A 17326-nucleotide genomic window follows, 5' to 3' on the forward strand; every position below is an offset into this window, starting at 1 on the left:
AAAATTATGCTACATCTTAATTCTTTTATCTTTGAGCTATTATATTTTTCATAATATAATTATTAATTTGTCGCAAGGATGAAAAGAATAAAAAAAAATAAAATAAAATAACAGCTAGTTTACATGAACAGTTCATAATTTTGTGCGCATCTCCGAAATCTTATTTATTATTGGGTATCTTCGCATTATTATTTATTATTATTTTTTTTTTTAAGTACACTTCATAATCATACATGAAAAAATTTTCCTTCATTTTCCTATTTGATATTCATTCAATCTGTTAAAAATATGTTTGATAAAAATACAAAAAAAAGAAAATTGTGATATATAATAGTTGCACAAACGGGTGATATCACGACTGATTGTACAGGGAACAATGATGTTTCTCAAACATCCGTATTTTGCTTCATTCACTTTAAATATTGTAAAAAATCGTACATATATTTACATAGTATAAAAAGGGAAAATACATGTATTACACAAAAAACAGATAAAGGAACAAGAACAAAAATCAGAAATTATATTTGAGTAAATTTATGCAAATATAACATATTATATCATCTGTATGTTTGTTTAATTATTTGAATAATTCTTTTTTACAACTATTTTTTTTTTTTTTTTTTATAGTTAAGAATATCTATGTATGTAATTAAAATATGCCTTTATATTGTACTTTCAAGTGAAATATTGAAAAAATAAAGATATATATACCATTTATTTTATATAAGTATATACATAAATTATACACGAATCTTAAGACGTACATCCTGTCATAATATAATTTAGACTTTGCAACACCTTTAATCATTTGTGTACACGCAATATTCGACAATTAAAAAGCAGATTTAAAATATTCTTATTTTTGTCTTTTTTGTTCTTTTTATCTTTTTTTTTTGGTTTTTTCTTCAGTAAATTTTTAATTAAAACATTTCTGATAATACGTGCAAATGTTACACTTCCAAAAAAGGAAAAAAAAAAAAATACAGGAAAATAATGTTAAATGAAATTAAAAATACAAAAAAAATGTACACATACAGTTGGACAGATCAACGAAAAAAAAAATTGGGAAAATTAAAAATGAAAAAACAGCTTTATTGCTTCAATTCCTTTTTTGGCTTGGGAACGACTGGAAGTGACATATTCTAAACAAAAGAAAAAAAAAAAATTTTTTAACTCATATATGGAACGTAAAATTTTGGAACAAAATAACATAAATAGATGTAATAAGCACATATATGTATTTAAATATATGCATCATGAGTCCTATAATTTACCTGAAGACATCGATATCTTATTTTGGCAATTGGTTCATTTTCTACAATTGCAAAATAAGCCAACCTAAAAAAAAAAAAAAAAAAAAAAAACAAGTAAATAAAAGCATACATATAAAAAAGATCACTTTTAGAGTAATACGTACATACATCCATGTTTGCATATATATATGTATACATATATTCCCATTAACATTTCACTTTTAAAATACCTTGAATAATGTCCAACATGCGATGCTAAGGTGTCTCTGTGGATATTCGTTAACCATTCCCTAAAATGTATAAGGAAAAAAATTTCAGCATAAACATGCATAAATACACAAATACAAAAATACACATATAAATAGATAAATCCATATACAACATACACTTCGAAAGTAAAGAAAATGTTGCATCATACGTTTATATCATTCTCAATTTATTATCTATGTGTGTAAATATTTATTTTTTTGAGGTTTTTTTAATATCGACGTACCACCTAGTTGTATCAGAATGACCTGAGCCTTGATATTTGCTCTGTAGATGTTCCAACTGTGCATGAATATTAAATCTATCAAATGTAGACATTTTTTTTTTTTTTTTGTATGTTTTACAAGAAAATTTAGATTCCCTTTTTTTTTTTTTTTTTTTTTTTTTTTGAATAATATGGACCGTAAAATTATAGGGATTTTTTTTTTTTTTTATTTAAATGTATAAATTATTAATCTACATACATAAAAAAATGTGAAAATTATATTCATTAATATGGTATTTGTATGTAACTTCTTTTCAACTTTATTTCATCTCCTTTTCCGTAAACATTATTTTTATATGAGCTCTCATATTTTTAAAAAATGGCTAATACGATATTAACTCTCTTTAAATTTATATCAATCGTATAATTTGGAAAGGTACAACATATATATACATAAATTATTTGATAAATAACTAAATAAACATATTACATAATAACATGTGAAAAGTCGGGAATTACCATATATCTCAAGTTTGAGAAAAATTTCCTCTTCTCGTGTTCTTTATAAATTCATGTATTAACTTGGGTAAAAAATGGAATGTAAGGTAAATAAATGACTTTTTTTTTTTTTTTTTTTTTTTTTTTTTAATACTGGTGAACTAGCATACATTATTATTGTTATTTTTTACAACGAAAATGATAATTTAACATTGTTACCTTGTGAACTGCTATTTTCTGTACATACTAAATACATTAAACATATTTTATACGAGTATATGTACAAAAATAGATAACTAAATATAATTAAATGGTATACTATATTAATATTTGTTCCTCTTCGAGTATGTGCCATATAAGTATTATATGTTGTATTTGTTTATAAATTTTTTACGTACTAAATGTACATTTTCTAAAGTTGGTTTTGTAAAGTTTATTTAATCAATAAAAAATAAATAAAAAAAAAAAAAAAGGAATTATAAAAAAGTTCTCCCATAAATCTATTGGGTGATTTTATTTTTTTCAATATAAGTAGAAAAAAAAAGTGCTCGTTTTATTATATTTTATTTTGTTATGTTCTGTTTTGTTTTTGTTTAATTTTTTTTTTTTTTTTTTGCTACTTTTGTATAATCACAGAATACCGGTATTCGTTCGTCATTTTTGAAATTAACAGAGTTATATACAACAAGTGTACCATTGGCTCGGCCTCTTCGTTATAACATAAGTTACTTTGCTTTACTGTATTTCATTTTTTATTATTTTATTTATTTAATATTCCCAAAGTTCTTTATAATTTTTATGCTATATATTAATGTGTGGAAATAATACAACTGATAAGTTTTTTCTCATGTAAAATACGTGCAAGTTTTTTTTCCCAAATATGTTAGTATAAAGAATGTAGTGTGTGCAATGTGTAGTACGATGTGTATAATATATAGCACACTGAATGGACATACTGGGAAAGCATAGGTTTTAAAGCGTATCAAAAGAGAATTTTCCCCAATTTTTGACTATGTTAAGAATAGTAATAAAAATATTGAAAACAGTAGAACGTTTATGATCTTAACTGAACGAATGATTACCCCAACAGATATTAAGCACACTTGTGAGTATATATATATGTACATATATTCTTAGCGAAAGAGCTTTATACAAAAACAGAGTTGGCAAATCGGCCAAATTGGTTAAATCGGCCAAATTGGTTAAATCGGCCAAATTGGTTAAATCAGCCAAATTGGTTAAATCAGCCAAATTGGTTAAATTAGCCAAATTGGTTAAATCAGTCAAATCAGTTAAATCAGTTAAATCAGTCAAATCAGTTAAATCAGTCAATTCGATTAAATTGGTCAAATAAGTGATTTCATATTTTGAAACTTAAGAAACCATAAAACATTGTTTGAAAATTTTCATCTGTTATATTAAATTTATTTGCATTATTAATCGGGGTGAGATCATTACTTTTATATTTTTTCATAAAAATTATAATCTATTTTGATAAAATTAATTTTTATGAAAGTTTATTCTACAAAATGAGATAATGAAGCAGCTGCTTGTTACATAGATGATGATGTATTTATATTATTTCTCCTTATATTTTTTGTATCTTTTTATGCACAAAATAGCAAAGTATACACATCCATGTGTTTATGTTGTTTTCTACAATGCATTATATATGGTTAAGAACACAGTTAAGTTAATATTAATATGTTTCTTATACAAATATGTACGTTCTCTTTATGTGAAAAAAAAAAAGAAAAAAAAGATTTTCTAAATGAGAGAGATAGTGGTATTATTATTATTACTATTACTATGGAGGAATAAAAATAAAAGGCACATTTTATAATGAACTGTTAATAATGAGTGAAATTTTTTTTTTTTGTGTCGTATGTTTTTATGTTATGCACGGGGAACCTTCTCCATACATGTATAATATATTTGTATATTTATATATACATATGTATAAATAATTTTTATAAAATTACATAATTGTTGGTACAAACGTGCAAGTTGCTATATATATACACCCATACATGTGCAGTTTTGTAAATTCACATGTGCTGAACATTTCATAAGATCATATGAGAAATTTAAAAAATGAACAAACGTTAAAACGGTTAGTATTTTATACTCCTATTTCAGACTACTAACCTGTGTACCTAAATTCGATAAGTTGAAACAAAACATGGAGGCAAAAAAGAGAAGATCGTTTGACGACATATGATTGGTTAAATGCATTATTTCACTATCAAAAAATAACAGAAGTAATAATAATAGCAAAATGTTTCACAGGTATTCGTCCTTATTAATTGCATACTTAAAAATAAAAAGGGGTCATCAGGATCATCATTATTATAATCATTACCACTATATATATATGTGCATATATATACGTATACATATATATGTATATATATATATAGGTACGATTTACAAAAGTTTGAAATATAATGCCGAAAAGCAGTTCTACGAAATATCAACTTTTCCCGTCTCCTTATAATGAAACAAATGGATAATACTGCAATTTAAATATTTTCTTTAATTTTCTATTATAAGATATATATATATATATATATATATATATATATATATATATATTTTTTTTTTTTTTTTTAATTTCTTTTACACATCAGTACTTATGGGAAAGCTCTTATTTGCACAAATTAAATTTTTTAGAACTAAAATTTATAAGAAGGAACGTAAAAATGTAATAATTTTTCATCATAGCATTTCTGTTGGGTTTATATACATATTTACATTTACGTTAATATATATATGAAAATAAAAAGGTAAAACTATTCTTATGTTTATGCCTATATAACCCTAGTTTTAGTGGTGTACATTAAAAAAAAAAAGGCGGTCTTTTTTTAACATTTGCGCACTTTTTTATTTTACATATAAAAATAGCATAAAAAATACAAACGTAAAAAAATACGAATTATTTTAACATTTGTTACTTTGTTCCTTTGTAGGTTAAATGCAACTGTCATAATATTTGTCACTGTAGTCAATAATTTTTTTTTTTTTTTTTCTAATTTTCGTATATTTTTTCATATAAAACAAATTTTCTTATTATACATACTCAAGAAAAGGTTCATACATATTAAAATATGTATATCGTATGATATGCAGTACGTATATATATATATATATATATATAATAAAATATTTATATATATGTATACATATGTATGTAAATATATGTAAGAAATGTACATATGTAAAAAATATACGCATGTATAATAAACTATTCGTAAAAAAGTGGGTAAGAACAATTTAATTTTTATTTTAAAAATAAAGAAATTAACGCGGTCATTATGCATCAAAAATCTACTCACGCAAAAGGATGTTAAATATTTATATATATATATGTATATAATATATGCATATAATATATGTATATTTTATGTATATATCTTTTTTTCTATCGTTATGCTTTCAACCATAATTTTATTTATATATAATGATTATAATAATACATATCAACATTATTATTATATATCTCTCATAACATATACAAAACGAAATGTACTTTTTTATTTTATTGTAATTACAATAATTACATCATATCATAAAAATAGCAGATAAAATATAATTCCTTAAAATGTCAATTTTCTCTCTTTTTTTTTTTTTTTTTGGTCCTCCATATATGTAAATATATATATATATATATATATATATGTATAAAATTTACGTTACGCCTTTGTTTTTTTTTAATTTTTATGTTTCAAATATACGCATATAATATTATTATACATAAAAGTATATATAATATATATATATATATATGTATATTTTTCTTTTTTTTTTTTTTTGCAAATGTTCTTATTTTCAAGTACAATTTTATTTTTCTTTAAAAAATTTTTACCTTTTATTAATTTATAAATATATATTTATTTTTATTTATATATTTAAATAAATATAAATTAATCGCAATTTTCATTTCATTTCAAAATTATCCTGTTTTTATTCTAAATCCATTACATTTTATTTTTTTTTGCATCTCTTATATATTTATTTTGTTAATATTTTTATGTAATTTTTCAATTGTACAAATTATTTTTTTTTTTTATTTTAAAATTGTTTATTTTTCATTTTAGCTTATTATATAAAGTAATATTATTTTTATATACATAAATTTATTATATATAAATTTTATATATATATATAATATTACTAAATATATTTGGTATAATATATATATATAGTAATATTACCCCAATTTCATTTTCTGCTCCTTGTTAAATCCATTTTATGCTGCATTTCTTTTTCTTTTCTTTTTCTTTTCTTTTTTCTTTTTCTTTTTTCTTCTTTTCATTTCTTCTATTAATGTTTTCTTATTTGAAGGAAAAATATATTGAGTCACATTAAAAGGGCTAAAATTAAATAAATTAAAAAAAAAAAAAAAAAAAAAAAACACCTTTTATTATATTAAATATAATATTTTCCTTTCGATTTGACGTTGTATACTACTTAATAATTTAATTAATAAATAAAAAATTATTATGAACGTATTAACGGATGCTAAAAAGAGGAGGAATATTATATAATAATAAAATTAAAAAGATACCTTATATAAATTTTATCGTAATAAGGAATAATGTATAATAGAAATATTTAATTTCTCTTTAGATGCTTTGTAAAAAAAAGGAAGAAAAAACAAACAGAAAAAGTAAAAAAAGCAGAAAAAACGAAATAAACAAAAAAAAAAAAAAAAAAATAGCAGAAAAAACAAAATAAGCGAAAGTTGTTCTCTTTAAATTCAAAATTAAGAAAATCTCTGTTTTAACATTTTCATAGAGAACAGATTATAATTTAGCTGCTTCATTATATATGTATATAATACATATATATTAACGCACGTATATATATATATATATGTATACATATGAGTACACATGGTATAAGTAGATAAAAATATATGTTACATGTACTGAGTAATATTATATTTCATTACGTGTGTGTTTTACATTCTACTTTTCACTCTTCGTTTTTCATTCGTTCATGTATATTCACAAATTTATATATATATATATATATATATGTTTATTTACTTGACACATATATATTTACACTAATAAGTCCCTTGTATATGTACACAACATAATAAGTATATATTATATATATTTGTGTACATTGTTATTCATATATATTATCCCTCAATATTAAAGTATATCTCTACTGTTACATAAGTGACTGTTGGTTTAAGTGAAAATATATAAAGAAATAAATATGAATTAGAATTAACAAACGAAAATTCTAGAATAAACAAAAAGAAAAATTAAAAAAGTATATTATAATAATTTAAAAAAAAAAATTAATGTTAGTATTGTGAACACAACACATTTATATGAGGTTTGAATGAAAAAAAATACATTAAAATAAATTTATTGGATTTGCGCACATACATAATTATATATATATATACATATATGTGTGTACATATTTCTGAATACAGTTACATCGGTATATATATATATATATATGGGCAAATGTACGTATAGATATATATTTATATATGTATATATATATATTTGTGTTGTGTCTGTATGTGCAAATCTCTCTTTTATGTTTAAATGTTACCGTTTTTACTTATTAAAATGTATTGTTAATATGCTTGGAGATAAAAAAAAATTTCGAGGAGTTGTACATCAGGATAGAATTTGCATTTACTCGAGAACGTAAAAATAATTTTTTTTTTTTTTTCTTTCAGATTGGAAATATGTAGAAAAAAAAAAAAAAAAAAAAAAAAAAAAAAAAAAAAAAAAAAAAAAAAAAAAAAAAAAAAAAAAAAAAAATACATTAATAATAAGTGTGCATTATTATCCTATATATATGTATATATATATATAACAAGTAACTGTCATGCAGCATGTATATATAAGCTTCAAATAGCAGAAATTTGTACGAAATAATATAGTATGTGTTGGATTGATTGTGCATGCATATATGTATGTACGTTTGTATATATAAGTATGTATTGATGTAGGTGCATATGTATTATGTATGTACGTATGTATTCATTTTTCAATATAAATTTCATACGTGTTTAAAATAGACGGAAACTTCGAATTTTAGGAATACTACAATAGGAAATTACTATTACTAGAATAAAATAAATAAACGTATTTTTGTAATTCTGTAATGTTAACTTATGATTTATTCCAACACTATTGAGGTAAGATTTCGTAAAATTATGTATATGTGCAATATCGTATATTCACAGCATTGTCATTATTTTCATATGTATGTGCGTTTATGGTCACCTGCATAAATATACACATACAAATACATACAACGCATACATAAATATATATTTATATTTTTATATGTATATCTTCGATGCCCTAATTACACACAAGTTGTGTTTTGTCTTATGTATGAGCCAAATATATAGACTATTGCACACCCTGTACAATATACTCTCTATTTGTACAAGAAAACATTTATATGTATATCAGTACATATTAGTCATGTTAATGCATATATACACATTAGTACTTACTCATATTAATATATACTCATATTAATATATACTCATATTAATATATACTCATATTAATACATACTCTTATTAGTACATACTCACATTAATACATATATATATATATATATTAACGCATGTACATAGTTATACAAATATGTGGGAATGTTGAATGTTTATTTTTAACAGTATTAAATATTGCTTAAACAAGAAGTAATATAAAGAGAAAAGTATATAAATTTTTTTTATATTTTTAAAATAATGTAAAATTAAATTAAGGAGGTAAAACATAACGAAAGTATACTAAATTAATAGAATTACATATTTTTATTTTTTTTGATAAACTGTGTGGAAGAAAATAGAATATAATAGATACTTTTTTGGATGCTTATAAAACTATGAATCGTTTGTACATTCATATGCATATGCATGTTAAACACGTACAAATGTGCATGCATTATATATATATATATATATATATATATATATATATATATATATATATATATATATACATGCGCATAAAATACGAACATGCATTTTGTTCATCCTTTTTACGTAAGAAAGTATATATGCATATATAAAGTTTACATATAGACGGAAGAACTGATTTGGGTGTATTTTTTGTGTTGTTAGGTAGGTACATTTGCATGATATATATACATATGTATGTATATATGTATGCATGTATATTTATATGTATTTATGTATAGATAGATACGTGTTGCGTTTATCCAGTCCATTATCTCTGCGTACTTGCACATTTTACATATATTCATTTACGTATGGACAATTTTTCTTATTCGTCCTTTTTCGAATAGTTCTTTTGGTTTATTATGATACTTTTGCATTATATTGTATATGTATAATTATTAATATATGAATGTGCGCTCGTATGTGTTTTACATATGCATGAATATAAAATACACACAGATGATGTGTATATGCTTGTTTTTACTTATTAGCACAAAATTACATTGTTTTATTGTTTAGACAGTCATGAGAAACATATATAACATGTTTTTAAGTATAAGCATATTTTAGTTTAAATAAAAATTTTTACGTGTTCGCATATGTAAGTATATATATATATATATATATATATATATATATATATATATATATATATACATTTATACATACTTATACACATACATTTATACATGTATGCTCATATAAATATTGACTATTTATATGTATACTTTTAAAAGTATTGCGGATACTAATGAATATATCCTTTCTGTATATATATGTTTCGCTTTTCTTTTCTTTTTTTTCTTTTTCTTTTTTATTTATTTAATTTTTTTTATTTTCATTTTTTCATTTTAGTTTTTTAAATTTTAGTATTTTATTTTTATGAAAATAAGGAGGTGTAAGAAAGATTTTTGAATCATTTCTGTACATTCTTCATGGTGGTTATACTTAAAAGAGGGCTACACATCTAGTGTTTATATAAATTAAACAGCAGTACACAAATACACGTGTACACAAGCATAAGCACCTATACATATATATATATATATATATATATATATGCATACCTGCCTGTGCCCACGTGCACTCATTTGTTATACACATTATCTTACTAATTAAGTAATAATTGAAGGTACAATAGTAAAAAGTATGATCAGCTAAGTCAGTTGCTTATTTAAAGTTTATTTTTAAAAGGGAATAAAAAGAAAAGAATACGACGCCAATAATTTGATAAGATTACGCACAAAGCTTAGAATAAATCTATTTTTTTTTTTTTTTAAAAAAAAAAAAAAAGAATATAATATAGTAGAATACAATACAATACAAAAAGAAAGAAGAAAAAAAAGTTATAATATAAATATAATAAGTTAGATAATTCAATATGTGCAAAAATAGCATCCTAGCGTAATAGCACTGTTGAAAATGCAGTTGTTTTTGAAAAATTAATATATCTATATATATATAAATATATATAAGATATATAATATATAAATATATATAAGATATATAATATATAAATATATATTATATATATAATATATATTATATATATTTTTTTTTTTTTCGGGGATATAACGGTTAACAGAATTTTTATTTTTATCGCTACGTTTTCTTTTTGAGCGAGCATACTGCACATATATGTATATATGTGTATGGGTATACGTATATATATGCACGTGTGTATATATATGTATGAACGTGTAAATATATGTGCACGTGTATGTATACATATATATATACATATGTACCCGTCATAACAAAGTTTACCTTCATTTTTCATTTCTGAAATGGACGATAAAGAGTATTATAATGATGTGGAAGTAGACTCGGTTGCATCTACTTTTGAAGCTAACAGAAATAAATATTTTTTTAACGAAAATATTAGCAGTAATATGATAAAAAAAAATGAATCGAATGTCGGTACTAACGACCATGATCGTAAAATAAATGTAAGTAATACCCTTAATCTTTTGAATAATACTAATAGTAATCATAATAGTAAATTTGGAAATACCAATAGTAGTATTAACTCCAGTACGTTCTGTACTGATAATTATACTATAAACAGCTCGAATAATATAATGGGTGCCGTGAGGAATTTCGCTTATAGCAGCAATGTTAGTAGTAGTAACACGTACAGTAACAATAATAATATAAACAATAATAAAAATAAAAGTGGTGGTAGTAGTAGTAGTAATATGCATAGTAACAATAATAATAATAATAATAATAACAATAATAGTGGTGGTAGCAGTAGTACCAATGCGCGTAACTGTAATAACGGAAGCAGTAATGCACATAAGGGTTCATCTAACAACACCGCGAATACATTCCACCCGTATAAAGAAGGGTTCAGTGATAGTATAGAAATAAATAATGTAAAAATCAAAATGTTTAACAAACGAACTAATAAAAATGTGAACAGTCATAACTATAATAGAAATAATTACAACAATGTGAATATTAATAAAAATATGAAAAACTTTAGAAACAGATTTAACCATTTTAATAAGGCTGGTATGAAGCAAGATGGGATTGTGCGGAGCACTTGTCGAGATGACAACAGTGATAGTATCGTCAATTGCATTATTAATGGAAGTGAAAATGGTAATGGTAGTGGTAATGGCAGTGGTAATGGTAGTGGTAATGGCAGTGGTAATGGCAGTGGTAATGGTAGTGGTAATGGCAGTGGTAATGGCAGTGGTAATGGCAGTGGTAATGGAAGTGGGGTTATAAACAGAATCGAAAGTGAAGGAGGAGTAAACGATGAGAGTGGGTATGCTGAGTACGGGCAATACAACCAGTACAGTCAGCTTAACGAACAGGGAAACTTAAATGTAGGTGTAGAAAAAGAGGATAATGTCGAAAGAGGAGGGGAGGGTGGTGAACATTCAACTGATACGTATTATGATTATATGCAACAAAGAAATGGTAAGGTACAGAATAATAAAGTTAATAGTCGAAATTTTTATGAAAATAAAAAAATAAAAAACAACAAGTTGTATAATAATAATATTATTCCTATAAGTACTGATGAAAATGAAAATGAAAATAATATTTTGAATATGAATAATATTGTTCATAATAACACAAGTAGTGAAAATAATGATATGCACAATGGTAGTAGTAGTAGTAGTATTATAAGAAATAGTAACAATAACAATGATAAGGATGTGATGATCTCCTCTAAATATAATCGTTTTATTACTGATGGAAAGAAGGAAGTTTATAATGAGGAGCAGAACCACTTTACTAAAGGAAATGGTATCCAAAATATAAATGATAATAATATAAATATGAATATACATGAACAACAAATGTATTATGCAAATACAAATAATGGTAATAATATAATGACAGATATAAATAGTAACATGAAGAAGAGGAAAAGTGTTATGTTTGACTCAAGCACATTTTATAAACATAAACAAAAAAAAAATTATCATAAAACTTTCAATGATTCATTAAAAAGGTATTGTAATAATTCTTTAAAATTGGTGGACAGGAGTATAAAAAAGAATAACATGTCGTTTGGTTATAGTAACAATAAGAAGAAGAATATGCAAAACGGTATGAACAGAAACTCTGTTCTGAGTAGCAGTAGTGGTAGTAGTAACTGTGGAGATAGCAATTACAGCGGTAATAATTGTAATAATAATAGTAAGGATAACAATAGTAGTAACGGCAGTGGTAATCGTAGTGGTAATAATAACGAACTAAATGACTACAAAAATGTGGAGGACCCCTTCTCGGAAGAATTGTACAGCATGCCGGGGGGAAATAACACTAACAGAAATAATAATACGAGCACATTTTATAATAATATTAACAAAAAATCGTTCAGTAATATAACTTTTTCGTTAAACAAATACCTAAACTCAGTTGTTAGCACTGATAAGTCGAAGAGGAATAACGCGAACATTGATCGTATTGCAAATGGGAGCAAGGTAGTGAGCATTAGTAATAATGGTAACAATAACAGTAGCACGAATGGGAATGGGAATGATACTGCTAATAACAATGAGAATGGCAATAGCAGTAGCTTAGCTAGCCATATAAGTATCAATAATTACAACGCTGTCAGTTTGGACTACAACTCAGGAGGTGTAAATAACAAGTATAACGAAACGAGTTCATATAAACACGACGATTTATTTCGTAAGAACAACTCCTGTTACAGAAGCGAAGGGTTTGATAACTATGACCAAAGTAATATTAATAGTAGTGGACTAACTTTTTTTAAAAAAAGTGAAGAGGGGGAAAAGTCTGATTGCAATATGAACAGTTTGAATATACTCTCAAAAAATTATAATATACCACAACAAAATGTACAAGATTTAAAAAGTATGATTGGTAATGAACTAAATTCTAATAGTAAGGTAATATGTGAGGGTGCAAATTATTTCATTATGGGAGAAGGAAGTATAAACAGCTTTAACAATATCAGCATTAACAACATGAACAACAATCAGAGTTACATTGAATGCTTAAGCGAAGTGTCCGAAATAAGTGATGATGAAGAGGGAGAAAATAAAAATAACTGCTTAGATGAAAGTACTAATGTAGATGAGGATGTTAAAAATGCTAATAATTGCAAAAATTGGAATAGCATGAATAATAGAGACATCAACCTGGGTGATTCTAATGCACCTACCGCATCTGTTTCATCTGTTGTATCTGCTGTATCTTCCTCATCAGCATCATCTGCCTTACCCAATATGGTCAATTCTGCACCTTCAATGGATAACACACTTTTCAGTCAACGTGTAGGAAATAGGTCAGACATGATGGAAACTGTGTATAACTTGTACAACTACAATAAAGATATGATTGGTGTGAATAGAGAAATGAATTCCAATACATCAGTTGTTAATAATTCAAGTTTCAAAGTAGGAGTAGTACAGGAGGGGGAAGGGGAGGATGAGAAGGATGCGTATGTGGAGAAGAGAAATGCCTACCACATGAAGAATGCAAATAATAGAGCCCATAATGACGACCAAAGTTATTTGAGCAGCTACGATGTGAATACTATAAGCAATGACAGTTATATTGGCACGAACTGTGGAAGTAACATCTTTTTTTCACGTGGTCAAAGTAAAGAAAAGAAAAACATAAAAAGCAATTTTAATGAAATGAATTCAATAATTGCTCAGAGTAAAAATTACACCATACATAACAGTAGTATGGACGGTAAATTTTCAAGTGATAATTTTTCGAGTAATCATTATACTAATGAAAATATAAAGGAGGACATTAAAATAAATGAAAAAATGGATAATATCATATTCGCTAGTTCTATTGAACCAGACGACGATACTAATAACCCTAATGATAATACAAATATGGATGAACACAATGAGGGGGCAACTGATACCGGTATAATAAACAATAATATAAGTACAACAATGATGAGAGAGAAGCAAGAGAATAACATGATAGAGGAAGATGATAGAGAAATTAAAAAGGCTTTTTCCATTAATCATGTAAACAGTGAAGATATGTATATCAACACTTATATGCCATACCCGCCAGAAAAGTATAACAATATTTACGAGTTGCATGAAATAAAAATTTTATCACCTCATATACTGAAAACAAAATTTCACAAAGAAGGTAAAAGCTATCATTCATCCTTAAAAGATGGAAAACTAATTTTACTACTTGACTTAGACAATACATTACTACAGGCTACTTCCTTTGCAAAATTTAATATGGAATTACCTTTAGAAAACTTTGTGGATGAAAATGGAGAACCCGAATTATATAAATTTTTTTTACCGTATTATAATTTTTTTTATTATTTAAAATTTAGACCATATGTACGCCAGTTTTTACAAATATTATCCTTATATTATGAATTATCTATATATACAAATGCTACAAGAGAATATGCAGATGTAGTAATAGCAATACTGGACCCTGACCGGAATTTGTTTGCGGATAGAATAGTAGCTAGATGCAGTTCTGCAGATAGAGATGAAAATAAACATTTTTCAAAAATATATCCAAATATTGATTCGAGATATGTTATCGCATTTGATGATAGGAAAGATGTGTGGTCAGATATTCCTCATTCTCATATATTAAAAGCAGAACATTATAATTTTTTTGAATTAAGTAAATATGACATTATTTCACATTTCAAAGAATCAACTACTTGTAAAAAGAAATTTGTCGATATGGATATGCATTTACATTATATGACTAAAATTTTTTTAAAATTACATAAAACATTTTTTGAAAATCCGTTAGAAGTAGATGTAGGGAAAATCATAGATACAATTATGTTAAATACGTTAAGTAATGTTGGAGTTTATTTCACAGGTTTTAGAAAAAATTCAAAAAATGCACAAAATGTGTTAACATCAGATTGTGAAGATAGACAAAAAGAAATAGCCTTAGAATTAGGTGCAAAAATTTACTCAAATTATGATATACCTGGTGTAACCCATATTATAGCAGCAAAGAATTGTACAGATAATTTAATAAAATCCAAAAAATCAGATTACAATCATATCCAGAAAGTACATACATTATGGTTATATCATTGTAGAGGAACTTTAGAAAGTGGTAACTCCACCTACTTTGATGCGGATGAACTTTGTAAAATATATAATAATAAACCTCCATTACATCCAAAGAAAGATCATTGGTTCTTTGGAAATAAAGATGATTTAAGAAAACAAGATGATACTAATGATTGCATTAAAATTGAAAATCTAAAATCAAGGATTTTCCTTGGTACAGGGGAATATACACATGACGCGGTTATCTGCTCTCCCTTTGAACAAATTAATATTAAATGGATAGAAAAGGAAGTTAAGTTAAGGCAAATTTATGATACCCCAGTCAATGTTGCATCAAATGATGCTAAGACAAATGAAAAAAGTCAATTTAGTGAAAACGCAAATCTTATGTGCCATAATTTTGATGTCGATGATAATTTCCCCTGTCTAGGAAGCACCTTTGAGGATCTTAGCAATATCAGTATGGGTTAACCGTCTTAATCATATTAGCCGCTATTATCAGGTGTTATTTAATGTACATGAGTATTCCTATGCCGAGTAGTGATAAACCCGTAGCTCACTTACCTTTGTTTTAACCCCATACCCATATTAGGTAGCTTGTCGCTAGCCACTTTGGTCAGTCATTTAACCACTTGGCTATTTTACTTATTTTGCCCCCTTTTTTGTTATGGCATTATTCACTCCACTATGCACTTATTTATTTATATATCTATTTATTTATTAATTATTATTAATTTTTTTTATTTTTTTATTATCTTTTTTATTTTTACTGTTTTCTTTTATTTATTTATTTTTTTTTTTTTTGTATTAAGTTTATCGAATCAAGCCTCGTCCCTCCCTTTCATACCTCAAAATGTTAATTTTTGTTTAAAAAAAATATATAAATATATATATACAAATATATATATATATATGTATATGTATATATGTATATGTATATATGTATATGTATATATGTATATGTATATATGTATATGTATATATGTATATGTATATATGTATATGTATATATGTATATGTATATATGTATATGTATATATGTATATGTATATATGTATATGTATATATGTATATGTATATATGTATATGTATATATGTATATGTATATATGTATATGTATATATGTATATGTATATATATATGTATATAGCGCTTTACATTTTACTACTTTAGTTTTTTCTGTTCCGTAATAAATGGTATACACCGTTATTGCATCATGCCATCATAATTATTATCATAATTATTATCATTGTTATTATCATTGTTATTATCATCATTATTATTATTACTGCTGCTTCTGTTTTATTTTTTTTTTTTCTTTCCTTATTTATTTCCATTTTATACATAAAAAGATGTTTAATTGGGCATCAAGTTTTTACTACCTATATGAATTACATTCGCTTGTGGCTTTTTTTTCTTTTTACATAAAAAAAAAAAAAAAAAAAAAAAAGCTACATGCACACGTGCACATAAGCACATGCATACATACGGCTGATACTGCTGTGTTTTAATATTTTTTTTTTGCAAATTTTTAACCTAATTTTTATAAATTAAAATATTTTAAGAAAATTTATAATTACGGAAAAATATCCACAGAATGACTTAACGGGAGAAAGGACTG

The 17326-nt window shown here is 24.6% G+C and overlaps 2 protein-coding genes across 2 annotated transcripts; one reads left to right on the top strand and one right to left on the bottom strand.

Moving 5' to 3' along the window:
• Positions 1–1091: 1091 nt before the first annotated feature.
• Positions 1092–1838, bottom strand: SF3B5 (splicing factor 3B subunit 5, putative; the record flags this gene model as incomplete). The annotated part of the gene is made up of 4 exons (XM_029005953.1): positions 1092–1142; positions 1275–1338; positions 1484–1543; positions 1747–1838. 4 exons carry the CDS (start codon positions 1836–1838, stop codon positions 1092–1094), a joined length of 267 nt encoding a protein of 88 aa, XP_028862491.1.
• A 9127-nt stretch (positions 1839–10965) lies between these two features.
• NIF3 (NLI interacting factor-like phosphatase, putative) lies at positions 10966–16176 on the top strand (the record flags this gene model as incomplete). The annotated part of the gene is made up of 1 exon (XM_029005954.1): positions 10966–16176. The coding sequence occupies one exon, from the start codon at positions 10966–10968 to the stop codon at positions 16174–16176; it is 5211 nt and encodes a 1736-aa protein (XP_028862492.1).
• Between the last annotated feature and the right edge of the window lie 1150 nt (positions 16177–17326).

The sequence above is a fragment of the Plasmodium malariae genome (assembly GCF_900090045.1).
Source record: "Plasmodium malariae genome assembly, chromosome: 11".
Lineage (NCBI taxonomy): Eukaryota > Apicomplexa > Aconoidasida > Haemosporida > Plasmodiidae > Plasmodium > Plasmodium malariae.